Source organism: Tachysurus vachellii, chromosome 22, assembly GCF_030014155.1.
Source record: "Tachysurus vachellii isolate PV-2020 chromosome 22, HZAU_Pvac_v1, whole genome shotgun sequence".
Classification (NCBI taxonomy): Eukaryota; Metazoa; Chordata; class Actinopteri; order Siluriformes; family Bagridae; genus Tachysurus; species Tachysurus vachellii.
The window spans coordinates 2101183-2125957 of record NC_083481.1 but is presented as its reverse complement, the minus strand read 5'-3'; the positions used below and the strand labels follow the sequence as shown (position 1 = coordinate 2125957).

Here is a 24775-nt window from a genome sequence, read left to right as displayed (position 1 = left end):
CTCGGGTCACGGGGAGCCTGTGCCTATCTCAGGCGTCATCGGGCATCAAGGCAGGATACACCCTGGACGGAGTGCCAACCCATCGCAGGGCACACACACACACACACTCATTCACTCACGCAATCACACACTAGGGACAATTTTTCCAGAGATGCCAATCAACCTACCATGCATGTCTTTGGACCGGGGGAGGAAACCGGAGTACCTGGAGGAAACCCCCGAGGCACGGGGAGAACATGCAAACTCCACACACACAAGGTGGAGGCGGGAATCGAACCCCCAACCCTGGAGGTGTGAGGCGAACGTGCTAACCACTAAGCCACCGTGACCCCCTTAAATTTAGGACTTATCCCTTTGAAATTTCTTTAAAATGAGTGTGTGATAAATGGCAGTCTTACAGGTGAACCAGCGACCTCACACTCATTACATTCACAAATAAAAAAGTGTCTGGGAATGTAAATTTTTCTTGCCTGCAAGCTAGAAAATCCACAAAAACACACTCAGAAACCAAAGTTTTCACTGTAGTCTTGTGCAAAATAAGTTTGCATAAACTTAGAACTAAATAAAGACAGAAATGTAATTAACGATCAGTATGTTAGGTTTTACAGATCTTCCTTCAATCCTTCATCACCGGTAACAAAAATGTTCATATAGCGTATGTTAACACATTAAAAATGTAAACAACAATAATAATAATTACAAAAAACTTTTAATAACATTTGTATAATATATTCTATAAAAATATATCAAGAAAGAAAACTGACAATATGAAACGAAATAAAAGTTCAGTGTACAAATGAAAGCTTCTCTTATTAATAGAACTACTGTAGCAATGAATAAATGTGTTAATATATGTTAAAAAACTGACGTTAAAACACAAACTATATGTAGTATTTTACTAAAAGGTGACATTTAACAACTCTTCCGTTAATTTCAGTCCAATTATCAAAATAAGGTTATTATTATTAAAAAAAAATCAAATAATAATTTGCAATAATTTATTCCAATGTGCATAAATGTGCAACAGACTTAAATGTACGTTTTGTGAATAATAATTGTGTTTGGTCACAGAGCTGGACAACAGCGCCATCTTTCGGACGATGGTAAAACTGCGTAGTCGATAGTTATTCACGATTTAAAAAAAAAAAGGTACAGGATCCAGGATGAGAAGCAAACGCACTCTGACTATAATAACTTTTGCTTCTTTGTTTGCCTAAAGCAAAACTGGATTTTGATTAAAGTCTCAAATCGATTCTCAAAGTTCACATAAAAGTGTCGATTCAAAGAACCGACTCACTCCGAAGCGACACAGCATTCGATTCGTTCAGGCTACAGTGTGTGTTTTCTTGCGCAGGTGGACATAGAGAACTCCACTACAGAACAGCAGGGGAACACACACCCAGGCCAGGATGAAGCAGTAGCCGAAATGACCCTCCCTAAGGTCATGTAGGATCTCTTTCCTTTGGAAAGTATAGATCAGGACTGCTGTAAACGTCGCCAGGCCTGAGAAGAAGAAGGTGGTAGAAAATGTGCTAAAAATAGGATTTGGGTTGATAATAATAATAATAATAATAATAATAATAATAATAATCTCTTAATTAATCACCCCTACAATGGACCGCACCATCTCTTAATTAATCACCCCACAATGGACCGCACCATCTCTTAATTACGCGGATTGCCTGAAGCTCGTTACGCATGCGCAAATATTGTGAGCAGAAAACTGTAAGTATATATCAAAATGTTTAGTAAATTATTTACCTTCTAACTTAGAAGGATCATGTAAGCTGTTGTGAATGGTTTTTGTACTTCAGTTGACTTCTGTACTGAGGTAAAGTGTTGAATATAGACATGATGCTAGGACATGGTGCTAGCTTACGTTTAGACTACTCTCCTTTGTACATAGGGGTCACGGTGGCTTAGTGGTTAGCACGTTCGCCTCACACCTCCAGGGTTGGGGGTTCGATTCCCGCCTCCACCTTGTGTGTGTGGAGTTTGCATGTTCTCCCCGTGCCTCGGGGGTTTCCTCCGGGTACTCCGGTTTCCTCCCCCGGTCCAAAGACATGCATGGTAGGTTGATTGGCATCTCTGGAAAATTGTCCGTAGTGTGTGAGTGAATGAGAGTGTGTGTGTGTGTGTGTGCCCTGCGATGGGTTGGCATTCTGTCCAGGGTGTATCCTGCCTTGATGCCCAATGACGCCTGAGATAGGCACAGGCTCCCCGTGACCCGAGGTAGTTCGGTAGTTCGTGTGAGGCGAAAGTGCTAACCACTAAGCCACCGTGCCCCCCAAATATTTCCAAACAACAACAAAAAAAATACTCTTATTGACTCTTATTTGCATTTTCATCTTCTTTATATTTACCTGCAAAGATTTGGGAAAGGCCGCTGACGTAGAAGAGGCCCTTCCTCGACGTGGTGAAGAGCTGACAAATGAACACGATAAAGGAGATGGAGGAGAGGATCACGGACAGGACCATAAGAGCCTGCACTGACTGCAACCAATCTGCAACACACGTGAGACCCCCGTCACCGACCCACAAACAAACAGTAAGGAATGTCGTTCATTCACGTTCATAACGATTCGGAGATCACGCGTTTGTGTACCGTTTGTAGAAACAGAGGTGCACATCATGGTGCCTGTGGTGTTGTCAGAGATGCACTTGTGCCAGAGATCCGCTCGGTCCTCGCCATCCCACATCCACCAGGACTGTAAACGTAGTAAAAGATCACGATATTAACACACGTGTCACCTGATTTCATGTCCTAAATATTTATAGGGTGCCGTTGCATTGACCCCATGTTGGATCATCTGATATAACGACCAGATCACAAGATTTTTCCTAAGCTGTTATTTATGTTGTACTTCTATGCAAATAGAAAATGACTGTAGAGAACAGACGACCTAATGATCGTACCTTCTCCAGAGTGGCGATGAACACCATGGCCAGAGTGACCAAATGCAGCAGCATCACGAACATCAACAAGAAGGCCATCGTAATCTTTACTGTGATCTCCTGTAGGAAAAAAAAATACATAAAAGGCACTGAGCTTGTTTGTTTCCATCTAACTTCTGTTGCTGCTCCTCTCCCAAAGGGAAGCGCAGCGAGTCTACCCTCACGTTCCTTTACATATCTATCATCTTTGTACCAAAACGAACAGTAACTTGGCCTGTGTGAGTTCAACTGTCTGAAGAAGCATGCCTTTAAAAGTGCTGTGTAAACACCAGTGTGTGTGTGTGTGTGTGTGTGTGTGTGTGTGTGTGTGTGTCCACTGCTTTGATCTTCAGCTAAGTCCATACACAGGAGCATGCATTATGGCAATTATCCCCTTTTACAGTAGGGTTGTGAGGCAACATTAATCTGCACATGTCTGTGAAGTCATTTCCCAGTTTCAAATCCTCTTTTTTTTTTTTTTCCCTCCACAAGCATTTTATCACGTACGTGTGAGTAAATAAACCGTTTACTGGTTCCCCAAATGTAGAAATGTCACTTCCCTGGATCAAGTGGTTAGTGGTTTGAGACACAAGAAGCTCAACTCAGTTTGTGTTCTACAGTAAGAGTTTAATTTTAGCCTGAAGTTTGCCGAGGGACAGAGAGCTCATTCAGGGCCTCACTTGGCCTTGCTTCAGTAATAAACGGGCTGAAAAGTGACGGTTTAACCGTTTGCGTGTGACCGCATCGCATCACACATGCACTCGCATCGCACAACCATCCCAAAATTCCATGGAGTCACACGGAGCTTGTTATTGAGTTAATATTCGTTCTAATAATAATAATAATAATAATAATAATAATGTTTAATACAGGTTTCCTCCTTAATAATATGGGGTGGAGTTTGTTATTCCATTTGCAGGAGCAGGAAGTAAGTACCCCAAGCTCTCGTTTATTCCCTCCTGTTTGATACCTGGCACAGACTCCGGTCTTCCTGTTTAAGTGACATTCCTCATCTGTTTTTCTTTTTCTTTTTTGTCACGCACTTTGAAAAACAGAACAATTGGAAACCATAATAATAATAATAATGATAAAGCTGATGAAAAAATGTACAAAAGGTCAGTTTTAATCCCCTCTACAGTACTTAGATCACCACTAAGTCGAGGGGATGTTTGTGATGTTTTTGAAAACTCGTGCAGTCGTGTTAAAAGTTCAGAAAAAGTTGTCTAAACATTCCAAAATAGTCCAAGCTGCTAAAAAATGTCAGATCTTTAAAATGAGAATCAGTCGGACTTTACCTTATGAAGCTCGAGGAAACAAGATGTCTTTAAGCTGCGTCCCTTTTTCCTCCCCTTGCCTCTCTTCTGATCATCTCTCTCACTCTCTCTCCCTCCCTCTCCCTTTCCCTCTCTCTCACTCTCTCTATCTCTCTTTCTCCACCCCTTTCTTACTCACACTATCCGCTCCCCTTCTTTCCGGGGGGAAAAACCAGTGTGAATGTTAAAGGAATGTAGAGCTGGTTTGTAAAGGAAAGTTCTTGCCTCCCTTTTCCTCCACAGCTCAACCGACTGCCTTTCACTAAAAAAAAAAAAAATCAGACCGTCCCAAACCCGGAATGAGAACCAGACACATTTTACATTCCACATCTGCTGCTTATGAAGTGAACCATTTTGAGTTTAACACAATAAAATAAAACCATATGGAAATATGTTTTTGGAAAAGTTTTGGTAACTAAATTTGTGCCATCGCTGACTTTACTTACATTTCCGAACACATGCCTAAATATAACCTGCTCCATTTCTGAGCACCGCATCTACAGCTTCATTCACTCATCCTCATGCGGAATTGTTGCAATTAGCCTTCTGTTATCTGTCTTATCTCTTCCTCCTGAAGGAAATCCAGACCACCCAGGAAACAAAGGAGCAGCCATGAATTCACACTCGGCAATCTTTATTCTTTTAGATTACAAAGACGGCTTCATTTGCAGCAGATCAGAAGGATTCAGACACTCGGGGAAAAGAAATGTTGTGGTTTCATGTTTTAATTTCATTAAAGAATTTAATGCTTTTTTTTTTTATGCATTTGTAGCTGTATGTGATGCTGTGGAGTTAGTTCCTGTTCTCACTCACACTTCTCTATTTTTTTTTTTTCTTTCTTGATTTTATAAATAAACCAGAAATAAAACACACAGCAAGAAACGCACAACCTCTATACATGCTCCTGTGAATGAGTTGCTGTTACTATAGAAACGACGTGTGTTAATGTAAATCTGAGTGTGTTGTTACAAGAAAAGAGCTGAGTACATGAACGTCTGCTAAGTATCTGAGCTGTTTCTAAGAGGAGGTTGAAGTTTGGCCTTTTTTATTTGGAGAGTGGGGTTTATGCTGTGACTCGGAGGTGACACTGAAGCTTTCCATCCACATTTACATAGTGTGTGAACTCCTGGACTACTGAACATCACTATATCTAGTGTCGCTGTGATTGATGATAGAGAGTCTGAGAGTTGTCCTTCATCCCAGATCTTCCTACTTGGTTAGACGTTACAGGACCAGAGTCACAGAGAAATGTTATGTTTGGAAAATAAAATGTTAAGTCAACAGCGCCCCCGTGCTGCAAATCTGATGAATTGCATGTTTTATTTAGTGAAAGTGGCAATAATTTAAAATAAATAGTTTTAATAATAATTTAATAATACTGAGTTAAAGTGTATTAAAAATCCAATTTACATGGATGCAACTGCAAAATAACAGATTTAACGCCTATGATGTCATTAAATCATCCCACAGGGCTACAGATAGACTCTAACTGATCTGTTAACGGGAACAGAGCTGAAAAGGAATTCGCTAAAGTAACAGACGCAGGTGAATGAACTGCTTTATAATAATATTTAGTATACTGTTCATGTCTATGAGTAATGTTAACTAGTTATAAAGTAGTCATTAGCCTTACTCATTAGTTAATTAGAATGAAAGTTAATTCTAAGATATTTAGACTATATGTTACGGTCACGTTGCTTTGGTAATGCTGGGTACTTGATGTATGTCAGGTCAGCTAGGAAACGGTATAAATGTGACAACGTAAGACTCCAGTTGTACACATGAGCAGTGAATCTTTTGACATTTGAGAGGTTCAGTGATGTGAGGAAGTGACAACCAGCCTCCTTTAACCATTCAGACTTGTTCATGTGTTCTCAGAAGTGAATAAATGCAATCCAGTCCACATGCACTAAATATTCTACTGTTAAACTGGATGGCTGTAGGACTGTGCTGACGTATTGTGGAGAGTTGCCCGTGATCTCCACCTCGCCGCTCCTGTAGGTGTTGGAGATGGAGTTGTGACTGCCGGAGGGTCTGTGTGTGGAGGTCTACTATTGGAGCGACCGGACCAGCTGAGGGTGCTCACTCTGCAACTCGAGGAACTGTAAGAAAAACATGCTGCTGAAATCGTCATGGTAAGTTTTGAGTAATCAGATGATTAATTTAGATGAGCTAGAAAATGTTGTGCTAGACTCTGGACCTGCTCTGAGAATATCATTGAGCTGAAAACGGTATTAAGGTGGAGATTAGTACAATTGATACTTTTGATTGCAAAATATTCTCCATCTTAGATAAATCTCAGTGCTATGATTTAATATTGTCGTATATTGGCATTAAATAAGGTACATAGAACAGGTTTACATTCCGAGCGCATGTACTTGGTTTGTAACGCTGTGTGATATCACACCCTCACAGGTTCAGCTCCACATCCAGAATATCTGCAGTCTGTCCAGGATGCCGGACTCTGTGGCACTGTAGCTCGAACAGGAAAACAAAGTGCTACGCTCCAAAACGATTGAGCTCAATCTACAGCAAGGTTTGCTTTCTACAATGTATAACAGAAAAAAAACCCATATTTTCCTGATCCCTAGTAAATTAATTTCTGCTTCCATTGTTGTACACAGAGACCGAGAAGAGTGACAGAGTGGAGATGTTGGTGCTCGTTGGTTTATCTCCTCACAGACCGAGCTGCTCTCGTAGAGAAGATTCAAGCACAAGCTCTGGATTGAGGAAAAGGTGAGATTACATTTATTAGAAGTGTGTTTGGATTAAAGCGGTGATGAGAAGTGATCTGAAACCTTCCAACTGTATTCTCCAGAAGGTGGCGCTGCTGTGAGGTCAGAGCCCATGGAAGTGGTTTTCACAAGCAGGTACTGTATATACACAAGATAAAGATAAAGATCTTTTTAATCTCCATCTACGCTCTTCTACAGATCACACGATTTAACGAACCTCCTCTGACACACTCATTACACTGCAGGAGTATCAGAGTAGCAGGAAGGATTTTTATTTTTTCATAGATGTTTACAAGCCAAAACAACACTCAAGAATGGCCTGCTGTGGTCCAAAGAGACAGTGAGAGAGACAGAGATCTACATATACAGAGAAATAATTGTTATTCTCTCAGAGGCAGAACTTCATGGTGCCCATGGGGAAGCCGAGCAGCTTAGGCCTGAGGTGGAGAAGCTGAGACACTGTGGTGTAACAACCTTCTCATACAGCTATTGTGCTCTTGTGCTTCATACTCACGTGAGAATCCACGAAGAAAGCTGTTTGTGTGTTTGTCTCACGTGTGTATGAAGCATCATTTCCTCTTTTAAGGTTGTGAGGTCTCTTCTTATATTCATAATAAAAAAAAAATCATATTTAAAAAAAAAAATTAAAACCCGCAAATACGAAAACCTGTTGTGTCCTCAGAATTAGCTGAGGTTCAGACAGTTAAGGAATAGAATGAGGTCCTGTATGTGGAGCTCCGTCACCTGAGGAACGGTGTTCACGCTGCATGCACAATTCCTACAGATGGTATAAATTCATCAATACCTTTTTATAACTCTTATATAAAATACTGTTATATTCCCCCATAACAAAATTTATATTAATCATCAGATTGATTAGAAACTTCAAGGAGTTGGACAGTGAAGATGAGGACTTTATCCATGCTTTAATCCAGAAGCTAATGCTGGTGAAGTGAACACGTCTCCTCCTTCTCTTAGTCACGTCAAATCTGGATCGTGTTTGAAAAGTTCTGCTTCTTATTTTTTCCTTCTCCACACCAGCCAGGCAAAGAACAAGAAACTAAAGAACACCAATAAAAGATACCAGTTATTCATGACATGATTGTGAAGCTAGAGGAAGGGCTCAGCTGCCTGCAGGAGCTAAATCAGGTCGTGGTGAAGCACCGGGTCGAGTAGGAGACAGCATTAAGAAGGAAGGAGTAGGATATATAGATTATCATTATCATAGGTTGCTGTTATTACCTGTGAGATCTTCTCTACAAATCGTCCAGGAGAACCTGAAGACCAAGGATCAGGAGAACCTGAAGGTATGGTTTGTTGAAACCGTGTGAATAAACATGGATTGTAGAGCATCTATAGAGCTGGGCTGTTTTAATGACGTGTGGGTGGGTGTGTGTGGGTGTGTGTGGGTGTGTGTGGGTGTGTGTGGGTGTGTGTGGGTGTGTGTGGGTGTGGTTTACCAGCTCGGACAGGACATTGAGAAACTGGAATAGTTTTGTGAGAATCTCCAGACTGAGATCCAGCAGGTTTACTGTAACCATCACTCTCACATCAGGTATAAAGTGTATACACACACACACACACACACACACACACACACACACACACACCTCAGGTATGACTGTCAGCAGAGCGTCTGCTATTTATTAGACAGACATGAGCAGAGAGGGTTTATAAATTATATTCATGAATGTTCATAATTATCACTAACAGTAACGTCTGGTCAATGAATTCTGACTGGATTTCTTTACAATCTTCACCGCTAATGCTAATGCTAATGAGATGGTTATCTTTGCGGCTTTCTGGCAGTATTTTCTGAGAAGACTTTTATTTTGAATGATCTTGACTGCTAACAATAGCTAACACACACATGTGCTAACATGAGCCTATTTCTGAGAGGATTCCTAAATGTTTCTTTCTTTATTTTATCGTTAGCCATCTTGCTAACATGAGCTAATGAGACAGGACCTTACCAGGGTTTCAGGTCCTATTTGTTTGTATTTATAACAACAGCCAACATCTAACAGAACATCGATTAAACACGATTTCTGAGAGGTTACGTTTACATTCATTAGCCATCTAGCTAACATAAGGTACGGTAAGTGCTCTGTATTTTTATTTATTGACTTTTTTTTTAGAGGTGTGTGTTTTGTGACGAAGTTAAACAGGTGTGTCTCTGGGAGATGATGTGGCACAATCAGAAGGCACAGGAAAGAGCTGGACATCTCACATTGAACAATGAGTTCAGAAGGTAAAAAGTGGTGACGATTAAAGCTCGGCTCACGATGAGAGTTTGGTCGTCTGACACAAGTTAGACAATCCTAAAAGATTTCTAGCGTCCAAGGTAAAATCTGTAGTGTTTGATCAAACCAGAAACCAGCAGGAGCGCAGAACCTGATGACACTTTCCCAGCCTTGAAAGTGTCGCTCCACACACACAGTCGTTTTTCTGTTATCATTAAAGGTGGGGTCTCTGTTGTTTTAAAGCCAATGTTGATATAAAAAATCACCAAAACAAACACGCCCCTAACTCAAACGGGCCCCACCCCTGTATCGATAGCTCCACCCAGACATACATATGTAACCCAGGCGACTATTGGAAAGAAATGTGTCTTTATCATAGCTGAAGTGAAGAACAATACGATTGTAGATAAACAAACAAGCAAAAATGACACACAAACATAATCATGTAAAGGACAAAGGCATATATTAGTTCTGTGTAACAAAACAAAACCAACGTTACTCACCTATCGAGAAGGAAAAAAGCGCCTCGGCGTCTTAAGTAAAGTTGGTCACATATTCACAGATTGGAGTTTCCCGAGTCAATAACTCCTGAGCTAAACACTGTTACTACACAAAACACGGTTGTAGCTGCGTCTCTACATTACTACGATAGAAAAGAGGTGTTATTTGTGTAGTAACAGTGTTTAGCTCAGGAGTTATTGACTCAGGAAACTCCAATCTGTGAATATGTGACCAACTTCCTGCTCCTTCAGTTCTCTCCAGCGCTGGAAAGCTGATCCTATATTAACACGTCCTACTTCTTACCTTATCGTAAGTCTTTCTTCTCTTTCTTTCTTTGTTTTTATCCTCCATGTCAATGTTAAAACCTCTTTCTGCTAATGTCACACATGCGCACTGAACACTCTCTAAGCCGCATATTGACAAGACACGCCCCTTTCTGCTCATTGGCTACACGTTTGTTTTGTATTTGTTTTGTTTGGTGGCCCGACTCAGTTTTCTGAAGCATTTCTCAAACAACAGAGACCCCACCTTTAAGGATTATCATAAACAAAATTAACGCTTACAGATTGTTTCATTGTTTGCTGCTACCTGCCATTTTAGAGAGAGAACGCGGGTCTGAACGTGTCACGGGTTGATGACGCATCTTGACTGTCGTACAGTCACATGACGATCGTGTCTGAGTGTCTACACATCGGTGCTGATGTTTCTCACCAGGAGATTTACAAGGTGAAAACGATGACTGCTGAGGACGAAGCTCTGCAGCTAAGGTACAGAACATCAGTCCGCTCGTCCTGTACTTGTGCAATAAACAAAAATCAGATGAAGATGTTAAGTCATGTATGTTTGTTTATTCAGGGTGGACTTGCTGGAGCAGGCAGCAGTATCAGGTGAACATGGAGAAGTCCACGCAGATCGCCAAGCCACAGAGACAGCTGTGGGACACACAAACGCTAACGGAACATGTTACTAGAGTACTGTAGAATGTTTCCTCACCACACACAAGGTTAGTTTGATGATTATTCGTGGCGTGTGATTGGACGCTTTCCTCAGTGGACTCGCTCCAAATCACACCACAACCATCAATACACTGCTGACTTTATTATCCATAATGGCCATCAGTGCAGAAACACTAAGACGTTCCTAAATCAAACAGCAGCCGATTAACAGCTAATATCATAAATACAGAAAGAGATGTTACGCAGATGTTATTTAAATGTAAGAAAAGAAGAACTTTTCATCTTTCAGAATTTTTTTTTGTTAGTTTTTTCTTTTGGAGATCAGGCTGTACGGGACGTGCTGAGCGTGAATCCCATCTGGACGTTTGGTCCTGCAGCGAGAAACATCTCACCAAAACGAGCTGCATTTTAATGTTTCATGAACTCTATTAATAAATAAATGAGTGTTTTGCTGACTGTTGAGGTAGAAGAGGAATAAAAAACACTTCAGGGTGAGGAGTCTCTCTGCTCCGTTACGCTTCTCGGTTGTCGGTCGTTTTCCTGTAACCTCACGACGCTGAGGGTTTTTTTTATTCCTTACTTACACTAAACACTTCACATGCCATGAAACGTTCACCATCGTCTGAAGCGAAATGGGATTCGGAACGGACGTCACAGAGAAACCGGGACCGTCTGCGTCTCCGAGTCCGAGCAGCGGTTCAGGGATACGAGGCCACAGGGCCGGCCCTGCGCATAGGCAGAATAGGCAAATGCTAAGGGCACCGCCCACCACTAGGGGCGCCCGTGCGCTCAAATTATTTTTTTATTAATTTATATATATATATATATATATATATATTTTTATTAATATAAATGTTTATATATTTTATTACCTGAGAAGTATTTTATTTATATATTTATTATATATATTTTATTGCTGTAAGAAAGGCAAGCTCTCCGTAATATAGTTTTTTTTTATATAGTTTGTGTGTGTTTCCAAAATATTTTCAAAATAAAGAAAAACAGGACAAAGCTGTGCAGTTTGTTTCTGTGTAAGTTTATGAACAAAATGATCGGAACACAATTGTCTGTGATTCCAGGGGCACCAGGTGAAATCTTGCCTAGGGCAGCAAATTGGCCAGGGCCGGTCCTGCGAGGCCACATGAACATCTTCACACAGCCTGGGGTGTGACTTATATGGTCAATAAGCTACATCTCACTGCTGCTGTTTGTGTCCATAGAGTAGTTTAAACCAGTCATGATGTATAAAACCAAAATGTGTACAGGTTTTGTTACTATAGTAACCACTGGCCTACAGTAAAAAAGTGCACACAACCGTGTAATCTACAAATTGTGATGTTTTTCTGTTCCACGTCAGAGAAAAGGAAAGCCAAACTCTCATTGCAGATTTTTCAGATTTATTTTTCTTATAAGTCCATTCTAAAGTCTCGACTTTGCATATTATAGCAGCCAAGAAACTTTTCAGAGTACCACAATGCAAGACAAATAAAAAAAAATTGTAATAACTAGATTTTTTTTTTAATATATATATATAAAGGGTTAACACAAGTATTTTATAGATTATTTACAGAATAATCATGCTAGGAGATTTAAAAAAAAAAGGCGTACAGTACTGAATAAAATGAGAACACCAATATGGTAGATGTGGATACGAAACTATTAGTGATAAAATATTTAAGGCTTGACTGTATAGAAAATAATATCATTAATACTTAGACGTGATAATACGTGAAGTTAGACGCACTTTAAACATAAACGTATGTACACACTCTGATGTGAGACGCTGACGAGAACCGTAGAGAACCGTGCAAACGTTTCAGCCCACCTGAGCAGAATGTGTTTAAAGCTTTTTATCTGGGAAGGAGGATTGTTGATGGCTTTAAAATGGGGGACGAGACTTTAAATAAAAGTTTTTTTTTTCTTTCTCCCGTAGTTTCTCTTACGGACGTTTTCTGAGCGCGAGTTTAAAATAAAGTTGGGGAAAATGTTTACGGGTCGAATTGACGCGGGTTTCCGACTCTCTTCGAGGCACGCCAGGGTTTATAATAAGCGTCTACGCAAGACTTTTATTATTATTTTTTAAATAAATTACTAATAGTGCCATTTCACCAGTGTGTTGTGATCTAACACACTCCAGCCTCGAAGAGATCCTCTTTTCCGTCTCGTCTACGTTTTGTAGCCCTTCCACAATGTTAAAATGGATAAATTTGTTCTTTAATCTTTTATTATTATTATTATTATTATTATTATTATTATTATTTTAAAGGGACACTTGTTTTCTAGTAAAACCGCAGCGGTATCAGAGAAATAAAACACTCTGGAGCAGGCAGATTGAGGGAAATCCTGTGAAACACTGGACTCTCCGTGTGTCCTGCCGTCCTCTGATGTCCTGTAGTGTTCGTGTCCAGATAAAGAGCCGCGCTGAGACGTTTGCACGGTGCTGTGGAAAAGCGGACGAATGCGGCGGAGACTAAAATCCAACCCCGTGATTAACTTTATACACCAGCGGCAGTGGGCTTGAGTGATTATGTACACCGGAGTTGAGAGACCAGCATCTGTTTTTTTTTTTTTGTTTGTGTTTTTGGCACGTCTTTTTTTTTTTTTTTATTCATTTAATTCTACAACCTTTAGATAGGGCTGTAGCTCGATAAGAATAAGCGCAAAAAAAAAAAAATACAGTATTTAAAAAAGGAATGACTTTCAATCTAAGTTAGGAAATTTTCAGAATACAATGTTGGACTTGGTCCGTGCTCTAAAAGATCTCAGCATACGAGTTTATAACCACCGGATGTAAACAAGACAGTTTTTTAACTGCATAACATCTAATGTCAAAATTAAAAAAAAATAAAATAAAAAAAAAAAATAGCTGCCAAGAACTATAGCCTTTTTACTGTCCAACAATTAGACTGAATTTTTTTTTTTTTTTTTTTTTTCCCCTTTAGCCTCAAGGCCTGAAAGTGCTGCAAAAACTGTCTTTGGATGTCCTTACTATTTCCTCAACCGACTCTCGAAGACTCCACGCCGAGGTAGAGGGAGAGCGAGCGATAGTGCGAATAAAAACAACTCCTTCAGCATGAGGTGTTAACACATTTTAGTACGTAATCCCAGAACCCAAGGAACGATGAAGCGAACAAACGAACACGCCACCAGGACGCGGTGATCCGAGGAGGAGGAACTGACCGGGTTCAGATGAGGGAGATGCGGATGGGGATGCTGGGAGACTCGTTCCGTGGCGGCGAGTGCTGCGTCACCAGGTGCTCCACTACTGTGTGTTTAGACATGTGCTTCATTAGATACGTCTCCTGGAAAGGGAGGAAACGAAGAGAGATCAGAAGGACAGAACTGAGAGCACAGACTCACTGACGCTGAGAAACAGACCCTCAAGGATTCTGTAGTTCCGGTACTTACGGAGGTGTAGGCGCGACCGCACATGCTACAGCAGTAGGCCTTGGCGTTCTTGATAGCATGAGCGGCTAAATGGATCTGCAGAGAGGCCGAGTCGGAGTAGGCGCGGTAGCAGTTAGAGCATTTGTAAGGCTTGTCTTTATTGTGTGACCTCTGGTGAGACTGCAAGACCAGCGAGATTAATCATCATCCTGATCATTAAATACTACAAATAATGATTTAAAAAGGAAAACATTCAAATTATAACACTATAAAAGTAGAAGAAGTTGTATGTCAAGAACACGGAGCTGCAAAATCCTTCATAAACAACAGATTGATCAAATAAGTCATTTATATGCAGTAATTCACACACTCAGGCTTGATGTGATCACGTTGTTGTTGTCTTACCTGCAGATTGGAGAGTTGTGTGAAAGCTTTATCGCAGCCCGGCTGGATACATTTATACGGCCGATCGCCCGTGTGGATTCTGCAGATGTGTTCAGAGAAAACACACAAAACAAGGTGTTTATTACAGTTACAGTTTTTTTGCATTTAAACACTCAGCGATCCTTTTTTACTGTAAAAGACATTTTCACCTGCTCAAGGCACAATTATACAGAAAATATTGTTCAATTAGGTCATTTGCACACATATTATTATTTTTTTTAACGCTGCAATAAAATTTTATTGGAGGCTTGTAATTTCTAGAATACGGTCGTAGGCAAAAGTTTAGGAACCCTGACAATTTCTATGATTTTCATGTATAAATATTTGGGCGGGGGTCACGGTGGCTTAGTGGTTAGCACGTTCGCCTCACACCTCCAGGGTTGGGGGTTCGAGTCCCGCCTCCACCTTGTGTGTGTGTGGAGTTTGCATGTTCTCCCCGTGCCTCGGGGGTTTCCTCCGGGTACTCCGGTTTCCTCCCCCGGTCCAAAGACATGCATGGTAGGTTGATTGGCATCTCTGGAAAATTGTCCGTAGTGTGTGAGTGAATGAGAGTGTGTGTGCCCTGCGATGGGTTGGCACTCCGTCCAGGGTGTATCCTGCCTTTATGCCCGATGACGCCTGAGATAGGCACAGGCTCCCCGTGACCCGAGGTAGTTCGGATAAGCGGTAGAAAATGAATGAATGAAATAACTGAAGGACACTAAAGTAATATTTCAGTAGTGAAATGAGGTTTATTGGATTAGCAGAAAATGTGCAATATGCATCAAAACTAAATTAGACAGGGGCATAAATTTGGGCACCCTTGCCATTTGAATACCTGTAACTACTTAGCACTGATTAATTGGAACACAATTGGTTTGGTGGATCATTAAGCCTTGAACTTCATAGACAGGTGCATCATCATGAGAAAAGGGATTTAAGGTGGCAAAATGCAAGATGTTGTTCTCCTTAACTCTCCTCTGAATAGTGGCGACATGGAGGCCTCAAAATAACTCTCAAATGACCTGAAAACAAAGATTGTTCAACATTATGGTTTAGGGGAAGGCTACAAAAAGTTATGGCTGAGATAAAAGCTGTCAGTGTCCACTGTGAGGAACATGGTGAGGAAATGGAAGACCACAGGCACAGTTCTTGATGGATGGTGAAAACGGTCAAAAACAGCCCACAGACCACCTCCAAAGACCTACAACATCAACTTGCTGCAGATGGTGTCACTGTGCATCGTTCAACAATTCAGTGCACTTTACACAAGGTGAAGCTGTACGGGAGAGCGATGCTAAAGAAGCCTTTTCTGCACACATGCCACAAACGGAGTCGCTCGAGGTACGCAAACGCACATTTGGACAGCTTCATTTTGGAATAAGGTGCTGTGGAGTGATGACACATAGATTGAGTTATTTAGTCATAACAAGGGGCGTCAAACTGCATGGCGGCAAAAGAACACAGCATTCCAAGAAAAACACTTGCTACCCACAGTAAATCTGGTGGAGGTTCCATCACGCTGTGGGGCTGTGTGGCCAGTGCTGGAACTGGGAATCTGGTTAAAGTTGAGGGTCGCATGGATTCCACTCAATATCAGCAGATTCTTGAGAATAATGTTGAGGAATCAGTCACAAAGTTGAAGTAACGCCGGGGCTGGATATTTCAACAAGACAACGACCCAAAACACTGCTCAAATTCTACTTAGGAACAAGTACAATGTTCTGGAATGTTCTGCCATCCCAGTCCCCAGACCTGAATATCATTGAACATCTGTGGGGTGATGTGAAGCGGGCTGTCCAGCTCGGCAACCATCAAACCTAACTGAACTGGAGATGTTCTGTAAAGAGGAACGGTCCAAAAAACATTCATCTAGAATCCAGACACTCATTACAGACTATAGGAAGCGTCCAGAGGCCGTTATTTCTGCTAACGGAGGCTCTAATAAATATTGATGTGATTTTTCTGTTGGGGTGCCCAAATTTATGCCCCTGTCTAATTTAGTTTTGATTCATATTGCGCGTTTTCTGTTAATCCAATAAACCTCATTTCACTACTGAAATATTACTTTAGTGTCCTTCAGTTATTTGATAGATCAAAAGGAAATTGCTGATAAAACACCCAAATATTTATACATGAAACTCTTGGAACTTGTCAGGGGTGCCTAAACTTTTGCATACGACTGTATTTCATGGAAAACATGAAACCATGTCTCCCTGTCACAGATCTTCAGCGACTACACTGGTCAATTTGACATCAGAGCTTTCTGATGGCACCGAGTTATATGAAACAATACGTGCAGATTAATCTGACCTGGTGTGTTGCTGTAGATGTGACAGTTGGCGGAAGGATTTCTCGCAGTATGAGCAGTGATAAGGCTTCACCCCCAGATGGATGCGTAAATGCTGCGCCAGGTAGGAGGCGTTGGCGAACGACTTGGTGCAGTGAGGACATTTGTGCGGCTTGGCCTCCGTGTGGGATTTGGAGTGAATCTGCATGTCTGACTTGGAGTAAAAAGTCAGCGGACACACTTTACACCTGAAGGGAGAAAACACACACACACACACACGCGTGCACGATTGCGTGTTAAGTTCACGTGTTAAGTTTCTGTTTCAGGTGAAAATATAGATTTTTTATTATTTTTTTTTTTACCTGTATGATTTGCCCTCTTTGGCTGCGATTGTTACAGACGACTGGTCAGCTCCTGACGCCAGGATGGGGTAGGGTACGACCAGGAGATGACCCGACGAATTTTCTGCTTTGATCTTCTTGCGTCCTCGTCCTCCGCTTTTCGGGGGCGGTCCCAGCAGTCCCGCGAGCCCCCCACTGTTTTTCATTGGCTCTGCTCCGACAGTGCCGGCCAACCCTGAGAGGAGGTTTGCAGAAGGTGCTGATCCATGGCGTACGTGGCTGCTGCTAGAGGATGTGGGTGTCATAGCCTCAGTCGTGTTCTGGTTGCGAGATGACAGTGCTATACCTGGTCAGAAAGAACCATACGATCATTTTAACAAGCTCTAAATGGTTAAAGGTTCAATCGGTGACTTTTAGCCTGTAAAACACATTCCAGAAGCTGAAACTGGCCTTGATGCTGTGAAAGATCCAGTCAGGAGACATGATAAACTCAACTGCGTCAGTAAGCGCCGTTACCTGACAGATGGTTCGCTCTTGAAGGTTGGTCTATAATCTGTCGTAAATGCCAGTCTTCCCAAAGTCCTCTCGCTTTTAAGGCTGCCTTATCATCCAGGTTCAAGTTCACGTCACCGAGAATGCGTCCTGTGAGAAAGGAGAAGGAAACAGGTCAGTTTGCAAGAAGGCTTTATTGTAGTGACTTCACTAAATCACTGGTTATAGGGGAGCTGTTTCGTGCACTTCTGCGTCTAGGGTTAGGCTGAACACATTCGCAAATAATCTGCAGAACTGGAAATTGTGGGGTTTTATTGTTTTATAAAAAAAAAAAAAAAAGAATTGCTAGTAAACATTTTATTACTTTTTTTTGAGACCTACTTGTTTGCTTTAAAATCGTTAATTAATACCGTGAATTAAATTATTCTTTCTAACTACTACTTTTATGCCAAACCAGGGAGCCCTTTTTCAATTTCTATTCATAGGTGCACAGTTCCACACTACTTTATTGAGCAAATAGTAAAGCGATAAATAATCGCCCCCTAGTGGCTGTTAATAACATACTGGTCACAAAAGGTACAGCCTACATATGTGGAATTTAAATATATAAATGTTCCAGTACATATGTGCGATATCTGTTATTTCTAGATGCAGTTTGCAAGCTAGTAAGTTATGGATAAATCCAATCGTCGGCTATCTGATCGGCTGACGTCAGCTAGCTAGAAAACTCATCTAAACAAAATGCTCTAAAACACTTATTGCTCGGTGTAATTCATAAACGTTACTAAAACGCGAGTGACCATGAAGTCAAAATATAAAATACAAAAGTGTTCATACCAAAATATATTACGTTCCCCCACATTTCAATGTTAAACAAAACGTTTAGACTGGGTTGTTTTAACAACATATTTGAAATACATTAAAGTTGTTATACTTCGTTTTCGTTCGTTTTCTACCGCTTATCCGAACTACCTCGGGTCACGGGGAGCCTGTGCCTATCTCAGGCGTCATCGGGCATCAAGGCGGGATACACCCTGGACGGAGTGCCAACCCATCGCAGGGCACACACACACACTCTCATTCACTCACGCAATCACACACTACGGACAATTTTCCAGAGATGCCAATCAACCTACCATGCATGTCTTTAGACCGGGGGAGGAAACCGGAGTACCCGGAGGAAACCCCCTAGACACGGGGAGAACATGCAAACTCCACACACACAAGGCGGAGGCGGGAATCGAACCCCGAGCCTGGAGGTGTGAGGCGAACGTGCTAACCACTAAGGTATCGTGTCGCCCCACACCCCACACCCCCCTTGTTGTTATACTTGTTAATTAAAATAAACCAAATATGACCATAAAGCTATATTAGAGTCGAAATGTTATCATGTTAATGTAATGTTAAGGTTATAATAGACACATAATTAAATATCTATAATGCTGCATCAGGTAAATCTAATCCAAACAGAAGATATGTAGATTAGATTATCTGAATTTGAGCAGAACTACGGTATTGTTGTATCCATAATGTTGACGTTTGGGCATGTGCTGTAATACTGTACTGCAGAACACACAACAAATGGACACTGATTTTATGTCAGCAGCTCTTCCACCTAAAACATTAGGTTATTAATATCAGCTAAAATGATACGGTTTGTGAAGAGACTGATGCATGGTCTGATGTGTGTTACCTGCTACGGAGCTGGACGCGGGTCGGGCGTGCAGGGCCACATCAGGCTGTGTTGGGCTATGAGGAGGAAGGCCGGGCATCTGCTGAAGCTTGGATACGGCCATGCTGTGAGTCCCACCTTCTACAGGCGTCGGAGGAACCAGCAAGGGCTGCTGGGATTGGACTGAAGTAGGGGGCAGGTGTGGAGGTCTGATTTTCTCAGCCATCAGCTGCTCCTTGATCTTGTTAATTAGAACGAGGTTGTCCAGCTGAAAACAGTGAGTGTGGAGGACATATGAAAGTTCAAGTAGCCCTCTAAGGGTTAACGCCAGCTAATCAGATACGCTATGAATGGCTGCTAGCTAAGCTGCTACAACAAGACACCTTAGTATTAAACTAAGTATTAAATGAATATTTACACAATGTTCTACTTAAACAGAATGTACTGGATCAGCAAAGACGTTACTGATGTTCACGCTTTGGTTTTGTACTGAAGCTCTGATGCTAATATAGCTAACAAGTGCTGGAAGTATTGCATTTTATCCAGAATGTTCTATGTAAATGTGTCCTACAGTCGGGTTCCAACGTACACACGGAATTGCTGATCTCAGAATTTACAATAAGAGATGAACATGGACAGAATAGATGGTGAAACCATAAGCAATGGCAGTTACATTAGAAAAGAGAAAGTTCTCCAAGTTATTTATCGTAAGTAATATTAATGATGATAACGATACGATTCTGCTTCTTTATCTCGTCATTTAATACAGACATTATGGACTTTCTGGCAATTACATAGTTATAAAAAAGATTGTGGATGAGATACATTAGACTTGTAAAAATTCATAAATGAAAGATTCTTACCTGGCTAGGCATCGCAGGAGGCGGAGGCCAGAAGTACGGGTTATTAAACCGTGGCTCGGCCATGCTGAGGAAAATAAAGCGACACAGAAACACTCAGTTTCATTCGGTTTAACATAGACAAACTACAGCTCTTCACTGTTACTGAGAAATTAAAGAAATACGACATGCAGAAAGATAAACTTGTTGAAAATTACAGCTGTTCTCAAAATACACAAAGGAAAAGTTGATCTTCAGGATGTTAAATCTGCGTGACGTTCGGATACAAATATAATCGACGGCGAGTGCAAGGAGAGTGACTTCATCACACAAGTTATAGCAGCTATAAACAGTCGTTCTCTTAACAGCCTTACCAGAAAAACACGGCTTGTCATGAACATTAAGCAGGTCCTATTGTACGAATCACACGGTTGTAAAATAAATCGTTTTAACAAGCAGTCGTAGGTTCTGTATGCAGAATTTGCTGATGCATCAAGAAACACAAGTGATACTAAGATGGAAGTGACGTGGAGACCACAAAGAAAAAGGAACCGGTGTAACCAGTGCAGAAGAACCCAAACGCCAGTGATATCCTGATACACTTATGTTTCAGTGGCATTTTAGAGGGAACTTCTTTATCACACACTGCAGCTCAGTGAAGTGAAGCAATACTAAAGCAATACTGGGCAAACAGAGTCCCACATAGTCCTCCACAACCATCCCCCAAATCATGACCCTGCAAACAAGACTGGCAGCACACTTCATCAGTCATGAGCACGAACCTGCTGGTGTAAAAGCTCCTGAAAGAAACATGTATGTGCATTTACACAAAGTCGTTGCATAACGTAGGCTAAAAAGAAAAAAAAAAAACAGAAAAAAAAAAAATCTTCCCTTCGAGTTCCAACAGGAAGTGAAACAGACACCCATAACCACCATTAAGAAAACATTCTGCAAAAGTCTGGAGTTCATACGCCTGGACATATCGTCTTTATTATTTTTGGCTTGTGCAAACCAACTCCTCTGTGCAGACCCCTAGTCAAACAGCCTTCCACCCGGAGCACGCTGCCAAAACATGCACGGCCAAGCAAAAAAAAAAGGAATCCATAATGCATGAAAGCAATATTCCTCAAATAATCCCATCGTGTGGAAAGATTTCTAGAAGGCCAAGATATTTCTTAGAGAAAAGTGAACAGAGGTACGATTGCGGGCGAAGACCACAAAGAGAGCTGAAATGATGTGTTTATGTGCACATTACTACATATTAAACTAATTTTCACACTTGGGCTGCATAATACAGACAAAAATAGCTTAACGAGGAGGCTGCAATTGTGCCACACACTGAAGTTTATTTAAGATCTGAAACTTGGGACGTCACATTTGCTCTTAGGTTCACACTTTGGCGTATGACCGTTCGTTTTTTTCTGTCTGTACTGACATCAAGACATCGTCGTTTTCAGCGACACGGCATGGCGACAATTCCAAAGAATCACTCGCTGTGGTGAACGTTGGCCGACGTTTGGTCAGTTGCCTGACTCCAATTGGTAGGAACTTTAGGTCCTACCTGCAGTTAGGTCTCAGTTACTGTGTTTCAGCTTATCCTGTCATATACGACCCACTGTTAAATGTACACAGAGACATTACGCAGAAAAATCTTGGAAGGAAGCAGCAGACGTCGATGACAGAGTATATAGCTAGTACAGAATATATATATATATATATATATATATATATATATATATATATATATATATATATATATATATATGTAAATTCATCAGAAAAAAATGCTGGACAGGCCACACCCACAAACCACAGACTTATGGCAAAAGTGACAAGTGAATTTTCACATAAATACTTTCATGTCTATTGTTATGTCGGAAAACAATAATTGAATTGACTATTGTAGTGTGATAAGGATTAACAAACAATACTGTATATTGCACAGCCCTACCTGATAAACAATAAATTCTTAAGTGTAAAGAAAAGCAATGTATAAAGTCTTTAAAAACCTTTCAAGGAACAAACATTTGAAATAAAACATTAATCTGCATATAAAGACATTTCTATTGTGAGCTGAATGTATAGGCAGAAATTAAACCGATATAGAGACTGGGTTAAAGATTTTAGGATCATATAAAAATCTATCTATCTATCTATCTATCTATCTATCTATCTATCTATCTATCTATAATACAGCCTGTATAAAAGTGTGTGTGTGTTAGTGAGAGAGAGAGAGAGAGAGAGAGAGGAGGTGCAGGGCTCCAGCATTGCAACACACCACCACTGGAACCAGAAATCCGTGTAAAAAAAAATGTAAAAACGCTCCAAAATGTTTGTATGCTGGAGACAATAAGCAGCGACCTCTCCGACTGTCACCACTGGCTTCTTAAAATCCCTGCTGAAAACCGAGATCACAACTTGAGCTACTTAACTTTTCTCCTTTTAATCTATCGGTATCTTGGAAGTTTTATTGTCATCTTTTTTTTACATACACTATTTATTAAAACGCAAAGTCAAACATTGGGATTAAACCCAAGCCCTGGTTTGGAGACCGGCGGTAAAGCGCGTTGCGCGCCGTGCCTGGGCCTCTCCCACATACTCAGACAGTTTTATTAAAAAATTCAGACAAAAGGAAAACAAAAATGGCAGCCTGTCTTTATTTTTATAAAGGAACCAGACGCCATATTCTGCAGATCCCCCAAATTTGCACGCAGAAATGAATCCTAAGCACTAAAGGCGTCGCGCGGCACCTTAAAGCAGCCCTCCGTTTATTTGCATTAAGAGCTCGAATGATTGTTTACTTAGATCTGCAGGTTTGAATAGCCCGGCTCAAAGAGGGGAAAAAAAGAGAGCAAAAAAAAAAACAAAAAAAAAAAAACAAGAGACTTCCTACAACAATCATGCCGCACAAAATCTCCATGAACAGCACACAAGGTCTGGTCTGGATTTTTATTTCTGTTAAATCAGTCCAATATAATAAAAAGCATCCGGTATTTTTTTTTTTTTACGCAAAACACTATTTTAATGCATCGCAAAAAAAAAATCCACATGTAAGAGGCTTGTCTTCAGCCATTCCGCTGCTTTAGATTTTTTTTTTTTATGTGAACTTTTCCGAGCTCCGCGACAACTCCGGACAAATCACACAACATAATGCGTAAAATGCGCAAAAACAACAAATGCGCCTCTAATCAAAGACGCGCACAAACTCACCCCACTGGCTCGATCCTGCTTCAGTGTAGTTTTATTATATAAAAAAAAAAGGTAAAGATCTTCTTTCAGCTCGCGTTCAGTCGGAGTTCAGACCTTCCGGGTCGCCTACTGTTCACTTCTGGGTGCTGCAGGCAGAGAGCTCAAACACTCATCATCATCATCATCATCATCATCATCATCATTTCTGCACAGTTCCAAAAATATATGCAAAAAATATATATATATATATTCTGCAAATAATAACACGATTACAAAAAAAGGACGTGTGTATTTTATTATGATTATTTATTTCATGAATATTCATTATTTTTGCATTAATAGAGGATTTGCACGGACTTTGTTTATTTTGGATCAGCAGTAATAATAATAATAATAATAATAATAATGATGATGATGATAATGATGATGATAATGATGATAATAATAAAAATAATATGAATAATATTATTGTTATTATTAATAATAATAATAATAATGATGATGATGATGATAATAAGAAAAATAATATTAATAATATTATTATTATTAATAATAATAATAATAATGATGATGATGATGATGATAATAATAAAAATAATATTAATAATATTATTATTATTATTATTAATAATAATAATGATGATGATGATGCTGATAATGATGATAATAATAAAAATAATGTTAATAATAATAATAATAATAATAATAATGATAATGATACTATTAATGATGATGATGATAATAATAATGTTAATAATAATAATAATAATAATAATAATGATAATAATAATAATAATAATAATAATAATATCCCAATAAGTCATTTAACCAAAACAATCCTATTGCGCAGCTTGAACTCTGTTGACAGAAGCTACACTGATCTCTACCATGTTAAAGACAGTTTGCATGCACTTTGTAATTTGTGTGAAGATGCAAATTTAATTCGTAGCAGCAAAACACGTTATTTTTTAGACACAAAACTGTGACTACATTTCTGTATTTTATTATATTTAATTATCTGTCATTTCTGAGTGTGTGTGAGTGATACCTATAAAATTAATAATAATAATAATAATAATAATAATCTGCTCAAATTTAAAAATAAATAAAAAATAAAAAACTATATTTCCTTATTTAATTGACTTCTTATTATTGAGTTAATTTAAGATCCGTCTCCTGTTGCCTGATTTTATTTTTAACATCCTGGAGTTATTTCTATTATATAATAGAAATATATTTCTATTTTATATTTTTGGGGAATGTAAACTTTTCTACTCGATAGTTCTACATGCCCACACAGCGCCCCCTTGTGAACACCCCCTTCAGGTATGGATTATTAGTTTCCTGCTCTGTGTAGTGTTTGATTTAGATGTTCATCCTAAACAAGTTCATGTAGAGAACTGAACTGATCCAATCCTTGTTTTGTGGGTTTGTGCAGTCAAGCGTGTCACGTTTATTCC

At 40.0% G+C, this 24775-nt stretch overlaps 2 protein-coding genes across 2 annotated transcripts; both read right to left on the bottom strand.

The window, feature by feature from the left end:
- Positions 1–690: 690 nt before the first annotated feature.
- On the bottom strand, positions 691–4352 carry emp3a (epithelial membrane protein 3a). The gene is made up of 5 exons (XM_060858080.1): positions 4230–4352; positions 2917–3015; positions 2606–2708; positions 2364–2504; positions 691–1503 (listed from the first exon to the last, which is right to left on the bottom strand). The coding sequence occupies exons 2-5, from the start codon at positions 2992–2994 to the stop codon at positions 1325–1327; spliced, it is 501 nt and encodes a 166-aa protein (XP_060714063.1). The 5' UTR covers positions 2995–3015; positions 4230–4352; the 3' UTR covers positions 691–1324.
- Positions 4353–12062: 7710 nt separating this feature from the next.
- On the bottom strand, positions 12063–23466 carry znf362a (zinc finger protein 362a). Its single transcript, XM_060858513.1, has 9 exons — positions 23337–23466; positions 20151–20214; positions 19309–19555; positions 17640–17765; positions 17145–17469; positions 16806–17030; positions 14475–14553; positions 14091–14249; positions 12063–13984 (listed from the first exon to the last, which is right to left on the bottom strand). Exons 2-9 carry the CDS (start codon positions 20211–20213, stop codon positions 13868–13870), a joined length of 1341 nt encoding a protein of 446 aa, XP_060714496.1. The 5' UTR covers position 20214; positions 23337–23466; the 3' UTR covers positions 12063–13867.
- Between the last annotated feature and the right edge of the window lie 1309 nt (positions 23467–24775).